Genomic DNA, 9,239 nt, shown 5'->3' with positions numbered 1-9,239 from the left:
GGGTTGCCATTTCCTTCTCTGGGGGAATCTTCCTGACCCAGGGATTGAACCCAGGTCTCCTGCATTGCAGGCAGACTCCTTAACCTCTGAGCCACCAGGGAAATCCTTATTTACATATAATTGACAAATAAAAATTGTACCTATTTAATATATACAACTTGATTTTTTTTTTTTTTTAGATATTTGAAATACAACTTTATTCTGATTCTAAACGAAAAGGAATGGGAATGACAGTAACAAACAAGATTCCACCTCTCAATATTGTCACGTGACTATAGCAGTCTTATCTTTGAAACTCAAGGAGGAAACAACTGTGTTCCAAAACACCTCAATATGCAGGCCCAAAAAATGAAGGTATTTTTTTTTTAACTGCCACATTCACTCCAAAGCCCATCCATCTCCTTCAGCATCCAAAGATTAAGCACATGTTCTGCTTAGCTGTATAATAAAGTGGCAAACACGCTGCACCACTGACGTCACAGGACAGTTGCCTATAAAACTAGATTTCTGATGCTGGGCCCCAGATTCACTTTCTCACAGGTCATCACCTTCATCCGGGAGAGCAGTTGTCTGAGCAACCTCTAAATCGTGCTCGTACTGTGCTGCCAAGGCTGGGTCCATGACCACCTCTGGCGGGGCAAGAGCAGGCATGGCGACAAACTCCAAGTTAGGGTCTCCAATCAGTTTTCTAGCAAGCCAGAGGAAGGGCTTTTCAAAGTTGTAGTTACTTTTGGCAGAAATGTCATAGCACTGAAGATTCTTCTTTCTGTGGAAGACAATTGACTTTGCCTTAACCTTTCTGTCCTTAATATCCACTTTGTTGCCACACAACACAATTGGGATGTTCTCACACACTCGTACCAGATCTCTATGCCAGTTAGGCACATTCTTGTAAGTAACTCTTGATGTTACGTCAAACATTATAATGGCACACTGAGCTTGTATATAATAACCATCTCTCAGTCCACCAAATTTCTCCTGACCAGCTGTATCCCATACATTGAACTTAATAGGTCCTCTGTTGGTATGGAACACAAGAGGATGGACCTCAACACCCAAGGTAGCTACATACTTCTTCTCAAATTCACCAGTCAGATGATGCTTCACGAATGTAGTTTTTCCAGTACCACCATCACCAACCAAAACAAGTTTGAACTGAACTTGGGGTTCTCCTTGGGCAGCCATCGCGATGTTACACGGCTCGCGTCCCGGCGCCCTCACGGCCTCCGCGGCACGGGAGAGAGGAGAACTCTCTGCCCAGAGGACTCGCTAAACCGCCTTCTCATGGTTGCCTCCGGCCACTGCCTGGACCCCCCAACACCCGCCCCCGCCCCAGCCCCACGGCCCCCGCCCCGGCTACAACTTGATATTTTGATATGCCCATACATTCTGAAATAATAGCTATGACTAAGCTAATTAACATATCCATCACCTCACATATTTCACTTTTCCTTTTCTTTATTTCAAGAGGAGCTACCCCACACCCGAGGTAGGAGCAGCAGCTGTGCTTTGCTGGAGCAGCTGTGAAGAGAGACCCTGCGTCCAAGGTAAGAGAAATCCATTTAAGACAGTAGGCTGAGAGAGGGGATCAGGGGGCAGACAGACTGAAACTATAGTTATGGACAACTAGCCAATCTGATCAAATGGACCACAGCCTTGTCTAAATCAATGAAACTAAGCCATGCCATGCGGAGCCACTCAGGGTCATGGTGGAGAGGTCTGACAGAGTGTGGTCCACTGGAGAAGGGAATGGCAAACCACTTCAGTATTCTTGCCTTGAGAACCCCATGAACAGTATGAAAAGGCAAAATGATAGGATACTGAAAGAGGAACTCCCCAGGTCAGTAGGTGCCCAATATGCTACTGGAGATCAGTGGAGAAATAACTCCAGAAAGAATGAAGGGATGGAGCCAAAGCAAAAACAATACCCAGTTGTGCATGTGACTGGTGATAGAAGCAAGGTCCGATGCTGTAAAGAGCAATATTGCATAGGAACCAGGAATGTTAGGTCCATGAATCAAGGCAAATTGGAAGTGGTCAAACAGGAGATGGCAAGAGTGAACGTCGACATTCTAGGAATCAGCGAACTAAGATGGAGTGGAATGGGTGACCTTAACTCAGATGAGCATTACATCTACTACCGTGGGCAGGAATCCCATAGAAGAAATGGAGTAGCTATCATGATCAACAAAAGAGTCTGAAATGAAGTATTTGGATGCAATCTTAAAAAAGACAGAATGATCTCTGTTCATTTCCAAGGCAAACCATTCAATATCACGGTAATCCAAGCCTATGCCCCAACCAGTAACGCTGAAGAAGCTGAAGTTGAACGGTTCTATGAAGATATACAAGACCTTCTAGAACTAACATCCCCAAAAGATGTCCTTTTCATTATAGGGGACTGAAAAGCAGAAGTAGGAAGTCAAGAAACACCTGGAGTAACAGGCAAATTTGGCCTTGGAGTACAGAATGAAGCAGGGCAAAGGCTAACAGAGTTCTGCCAAGAGAACGCACTGGTCATAGCAAACACCCTCTTCCAACAACACAAGAGAAGACTCTACACATAGACATCACTGGATGGTCAACCGATTGATTATATTCTTTGCAGCCAAAGATGGAGAAGCTCTATACAGTCAGCAAAAACAAGGCTGGGAGCTGACTGTGGCTCAGATCATGAACTCCTTATTACCAAATTCAGACTGAAATTGAAGAAAGTGGAGAAAACCACTAGACCATTCAGGTATGACCTAATTCAAATCCCTTATGACTATACAGCGGAAGTGAGAAATAGATTTAAGGGACTAGATCTGATAGAGTGCCTGATGAACAATGGAAGGAGGTTCGTGACATTGTACAGGAGACAGGGATCAAGACCATCCCCAAGAAAAATAAATGCAAAAAGCAAAATGGCTGTCTGAAGAGGCCTTACAAAAACTGTGAAAAGATGGGAAGTGAAAAGCAGAGGAGAAAAGGAAAGGTATACCTATTTGAATGCAGAGTTCCAAAGAATAGCAAGGAGAGATAAGAAAGCCTTCCTCAGCGATCAATGCAAAGAAATAGAGGAAAACAATAAAATGGGAAAGACTAGAGATTTCTTCAAGAAAATTAGAGATACCAAGAGAACATTTCATGCAAAGATGGGCTCGATAAAGGACAGAAATGGTAGGGACCTAACAGAAGCAGAAGATATTAAGAAGAGGTGGCAAGAATACACGGAAGAACTGTACAAAAAAGATCTACATGACCCAGATAATCACGATGGTGTGATCGCTCACCTAGAGCCAGACATCCTGGAATGTGAAGTCAGGTGGGCCTTAGGAAGCATCACTACGAACAAAGCTAGTGGAGGTGACGGAATTCCAGTGGAGCTATTTCAAATCCTGAAAGATGATGCTGTGAAAGTGCTGCACTCAATATGCCAGCAAATTTGGAAAACTCAGCAGTGGCCACAGGACTGGAAAAGGTCAGTTTTCATTCCAACTCCAAAGAAAGGCAATGCCAAAGAATGCTCAAACTACTGCACAATTGTACTTATCTCACACACTAGTAAAGTAATGCTCAAAATTCTCCAAGCCAGGCTTCAGCAATATGTGAACCGTGAACTTCCAGATGTTCAAGCTGGTTTAAGAAAAGGCAGAGGAACCAGAGATCAAATTGCCAACCTCCACTGGATCATAGAAAAAGGAAGAGAGTTCCAGAAAAATATCTATGTTTGCTTTATTGACTATGCCAAAGTCTTTGACTGTGTGGATCACAATAAACTGTGGAAAATTCTGAAAGAGATTGGCATACCAGACCACCTGACCTGCTTCTTGAGAAACCTATAGGCAGGTCAGGAAGCAACAGTTAGAACTGGACATGGAACAACAGACTGGTTCCAAATAGGAAAAGGAGTACATCAAGGCTGTATATTGTCACCCTGCTTATTTAACTTCTATGCAGAGTACATCATGAGAAACACTGGGCTGGAGGAAGCACAAGCTGGAATCAAGATTGCCAGGAGAAATCTCAATAACCTCAAATATGCAGATGACACCACCCTTATGGTAGAAAGTGAAGAGGAACTAAAGAGCCTCTTGATGAAAGTGAAAGAGGAGAGCGAAAAAGTTGGCTTAAAGCTCAACATTCAGAAAACGAAGATCATGGCATCCAGTCCCATCACTTCATGGCACATAGATGGGGAAACAGTGGCTGACTTTATTTTTCTGGGCTCCAAAATCACTGCAGATGGTGATTACAGCCATGAAATTAAAAGACGCTTACTCCTTGGAAGGAAAGTTATGACCAACCTAGACAGCATATTAAAAAGCTGTCTAGGATATTACTTTGTCAACCAATGTCCATCCAATCAAGGCTATGGTTTTTCCAGTGGTTATGTACGGATGTGAGAGTTAGACTGTGAAGAAGTCTGAGCACTGAAGAATTGATGCTTTTGAACTGTGGTGTTGGAGAAGACTCTTGAGAGTCCCTTGGACTGCAAGGAGATCCAACCAGTCCATCCTAAAGGAGATCAGTTCTGGGTGTTCATTGGAAGGACTGATGCTAGAGCTGAAACTCCAATACTTTGGCCACCTCATGAGAAGAATTGACTCTATTGGAAAAGACTCTGATGCTGGGAGGGATTGGGGGCAGGAGGAGAAGGGAATGACAGAAGATGAGATGGCTGGACGGCATCATCGATTCGATGGACATGGGTTTGGGTGGCTCCAGGAATTGGTGATGGACAGCGAGGCCTGTTGTGCTATGGTTCCTGGGGTCGCAAAGAGTCAGACACTGAGCGACTGAACTGCACCGAACTTTTTTTATTTCTGTGGATGGTTAAAAACACGTAGGGACTTTCCCAATAGCTCATTGGTAAAGAACCCACCTGCAGTGCAGGAGATGCAGAAGACACAGGTTCAGTCTCTGGATTGGGAAGATACACTGGAGGAAGAAATAACAAACCACTCCAGTATTCTTGCCTGGAAAATCCCATGAACAGAGGAGCCTGGCAGACTCCAAAGTGTTGCAAAGAGTCAGACACAATTGCTGCTGCTGCTGCTAAGTCGCTTCTGTCGTGTCTGACTCTGTGCGACCCCATAATGGCAGCCCACCAGGCTCCCCCATCCCAGGGATTCTCTAGGCAAGAACACTGGAGTAGGTTGCCATTTCCGTCTCCAAGACACGATTGAGCATAGCACAGAAACACTGAAGATGTACCCTCTTAGCAAATTTCAAGTACACAGTGCCGTGTTGTTAGCTGTATGTATCCTCTACTGCCAAGACTCCAGCAGAGTGTTTGTTCATACTGTTCCATCTGCTCAGAATGCTGTTAACCCTTCCTTTATCTACTGTGATTAGATTAGTCCTCCACCATGCACTCCAAGTGCTTCCTTATCTATGAAGTCTCCCCCAGACACCTCAAGGGAGAATTCCCTGCCCATCTTCTGCTATTCTATAGCAATTGGTAACTTCATCTGAGCACTTAGGACATTTTGCTTTGTATTCAGATCTAGTTTGTCCATAAGATTCTCAGATCCTTGAGAAAGCTTTGGCAATTTTGTATTCCTAATACAGAGCCCAGCATCTTGCACATAGTAGGTCCTCCATAACTCATTGGTACATTGTCTTGAATGAAATCTAATTGACGTTAGGGTTTAGCAGAGCAGGTCTTGCTGCCTATTGTAGACTGTTAATTGAATGTCTTCCAAACTAACTAAATGGATGAATTTAATTATGAAATTGAGTGTCACCATATTTTAAATAAAACTTCAGGTAATTTAAATCTAAGATGAAAAGCAGATGGAGAGAGTGACAGCATAAGTAATGTAATTTTTTTTTTTAATGTTGGATATCAAAGTCAACTCAGAGAAGCTAAGAGCCTCGAGTAAAGTCCTGGCCTGGCCAAGGTAAGAATGGAGTAGAGAGTTGGCACATATCTGGGTAACCTCCTCTTCCTTGTTCCCACAGGCAAGAACATATTTTAATGTCTCCTTTAGCAGCTATTACCCCGTATGGATTTCCCAATGAATCTGAAGCTGCCTCTTCACATACTCAGAGTCCATAGCTTGTCAGGAATTCTCAAATCTAATTTATTAAACACTCATTTATTTTCAACAACACCAGATTTCTGATTAATTCCCAGCACCACGGGTTATTTAATGCAGTGGGTTTCATTGTCATTTCTGATTTCCCAAAGTGCTTGATTGATGGGAGCTATTGTGGGCTTAGCCTGTCAGTGTATTGTTCCTTCGTCAAGTGACAACAACAACAAAAACCTTACTGATGGAACTGCTGGGTGTCTCTTAAATAAGGCAGAAATACAGTGCGGCCCTGGAGACCCACAGGTGTTAGGCATTCACTAGAAAACTGAATGTCATACTTAGAAACCTCACTGAAATATAAGACAGACATTCCTGTCTATAGCCCGCCTAGAACAGTTTGCCAGAAAATGTATTTGTGTTTTTGTATCTAATGCCAAGGAAGATAGAGGTTTATTTCCATTTTGCCTTTTTATGAGGGTGATGAAATTCAGTGAAGTAGATTCAGAACCATAAATCACCTTTAAAAGAGGCCAGCCTTATTGCTTGCTTATTCTTTTAATTTTTCAGAACATTAAAGACCCATCTAAATCTTTGAAGAGAGTAACCCTTAGAAGGTAAGATACGGTCATAAGGCTCAAACAAAACAAAGGTAAAATTTAAAAAGTAAGAGACAATGTCATGATGTTTGTGTCGGTATCTGCCATGCTCAAAGGCAACCCTCTTTAACTCCCTTGACCCCATCCCTGGACTGAGATGACTTCCCCAATGTAGCCATGGATACAAGCTTGGGCTTTAGCTATAAAAGTTGCCATGAATTGTCCATAAAGGAAAAAGAAGCAGGTCTTCCATATACTGGAGAAGTGCTTTCCCAGTCTTGTGTAGTCTTTCTGCTACGCCGTGGCAAATCTTTCCAGTATACCTTCTACTTGAGTCTTTGTGGTTTTATCTCTGTACTTCTAGATAGACAAGGCCCCTCATTGGCCTTTAAAAGGAAAATCTCATCCCCTCTCGTTTCTCAGACATGTAGATAACTTCTCAGTGAGGTCTTTCTCTTCCAAGCAGCGCTTTCCACCACCAGAGGGGATGGTAGTCCAGAGATTTGTATTAGCTTCTGTGTCAAATTTCTCCCTTTAGCCTGGTGTCTAACAGCTGGGCTCTTGTGCTCTTTGGGAGATGTTCACTGTCAAAGAGACTCTGTTCCACCTTGAACAGCTTAGAGGACACATACTGTGTAAAACTAAGAGCTAAGAAGGCCTGAGAAGAAAACATAATATAGGATAAATTTCCCATCGCCTCTCCTTCACCTCTACTTGCCTTCCTGGAGGAAAGTCCGAGAAGACAAACTAGAGAATGATGGCACAGGACCCAGAGTCTTAAGATGCCACGTTCTGAGCCCGTTATTATATACAATCCAGCCCACTCATGTGCAAATTCTCATAAATAAATATAACTCTCCTGGCACTGATAGTAGACACCCTACTGGCACTCCACTGTCAGAAAAGTGAACCTTTGAGATATTTTCCAAAGAGGTATTTATAGTAATTTATCTACAAACATCCGTATGCAAGGGCATGGATTTACTGAATAACCATATTTAGGATGAAGGAGGTCTCAGTGCCCTTTGCAAAATATATTGTTAAAATTGTGCCACCTCCATTTTCCGCTAAGATTGACTGAGATTAAAAATTAACTTATTAAGATGGTGAAGATAGGGAAGGGACACTTTTACAGAGTTTTATATAAATTGGTACAAACTGTATGGAGGACAATTTGAGAATATCTATCAAAATGAAAATGTGCTATCAGAGATTTCCAATTTTAAGGTAGCAGAATAAAGTTTTTCTGCCTCTCAGCCACAACCAACGAGGATGATAAGAAATAAAACATCAACTCCACAGTCCATGAAATTAGGAAGTATTTATAACTACAAACAATAATATATGAAAATGAATGGAGTTTAAATGATGCCGCAGAGTGGACAAAGCCTGGATAGTTGGTTACTAATAGGATTCTTAAGACACTTAATATCACAGAAAGTAGGGATCAAGGAGGGGCTAAACAAGAGCAATTGATTTAACGTCTCTCTAAGGAGCAGAGAGAATCCCTCAAGACCACATCCCATCCAGAAGAGTCAGGTGAACTGTTTCTCACTTTACCTGGACCCCGGGGGCTCAACGGTGAAAAATCTGCCTGCAATGCAGGACACACAGGCGTGTTTGATCGCTGGGTAGGGAAGATTCCCCTGGAGGAGGGCATGGCAACCCACTCCAGTATTCTTGCCTGGGAAATCTACGTGGACAGAGGAGCCTGGTAGGCTATCGTCCATGGGGTTGCAAAGAGTCAGACACGACTAAAGCGACGAAGCACACGGCATGCGCCTTCAAACTCAGGGACACCAGCCTAGCGGAAGGCCTGGAATAGGCACGAGGCTAAAAAAGAAGTGAGACAGACAGTGAAACCCACCACCTACTCCACCTTCAGCTGCTGGGACACTGGGGACCAGCCTTATTGCCATGGCCTCCTCCTCCCCTTACCACCTTCTACCCAAAGAAAATAAACTGTAGACTTCTTCTCTGGGATTACTGAATATCCCAGAAAAATTACCTAGAGATACAGATAGTGGTGAATTAGTGTAAGCAAATGATTTAGAAATATAAAGAAACGTGAAGATTAAAACCAGAAGAAACAAATAAGAGGATAGAAAGTGGAGGACTTGGCATGTGGGGTGTCAGGAAATGGTGGGGCAGAAGATTGTGGTTTTTGGTTATGTCTTCTAGCACTAATTGATTTTTTAAAATTATCCACCTGTGATAATTAAATAAAAAGTAAATATTTGCTTAAAAATAATAACTAGGTCATATTAGGTGATCTTTCAAATTACACCTAGTCTTAAAAGGCGCTTATTAAAAACTTCAAAGGAAAAAAGCTACTTGGAGGAGAAAACTATGCAATTGGCATGCTGAAAGACAAGACAGAGACTGTCTTTCTGCACAAGCTTTTTATTTCTCCTCTTGCACTAACTCCATTGGCTTTGGAGCAGAAAAGAACATCTTTGTATGTTTAGAACCTCTGAGCTTCTGTCGTTGTTTTGTCACTAAGTCATGTCCAACTGTTTTGCGTTCCCATGGACTGTAGCAGGCCAGACTCCTCTATCCATGCGATTTCCCAGGCAAGAATACAGGAGTGGGTTGCCATTTGCTTCTCCAGGGGATCTTC

The 9,239-nt window shown here is 42.8% G+C and overlaps 1 protein-coding gene across 1 annotated transcript; it reads right to left on the bottom strand.

The window, feature by feature from the left end:
* On the bottom strand, positions 368-1,208 carry LOC108635911 (GTP-binding nuclear protein Ran-like). Its single transcript, XM_018047515.1, has one exon. The coding sequence runs from the start codon at positions 1,183-1,185 to the stop codon at positions 535-537; it is 651 nt and encodes a 216-aa protein (XP_017903004.1). The 5' UTR covers positions 1,186-1,208; the 3' UTR covers positions 368-534.

Source organism: Capra hircus, chromosome 4 (genome assembly GCF_001704415.2).
Source record: "Capra hircus breed San Clemente chromosome 4, ASM170441v1, whole genome shotgun sequence".
In the NCBI taxonomy this organism is placed as follows: domain Eukaryota; kingdom Metazoa; phylum Chordata; class Mammalia; order Artiodactyla; family Bovidae; genus Capra; species Capra hircus.
This window is presented reverse-complemented; position numbering and strand designations above follow the sequence as displayed.

Bases quoted from the DNA above. Each gene is read 5' to 3' on its own strand.
- LOC108635911 (XM_018047515.1), bottom strand. From the start codon at position 1,185: ATGGCTGCCCAAGGAGAACCCCAAGTTCAGTTCAAACTTGTTTTGGTT.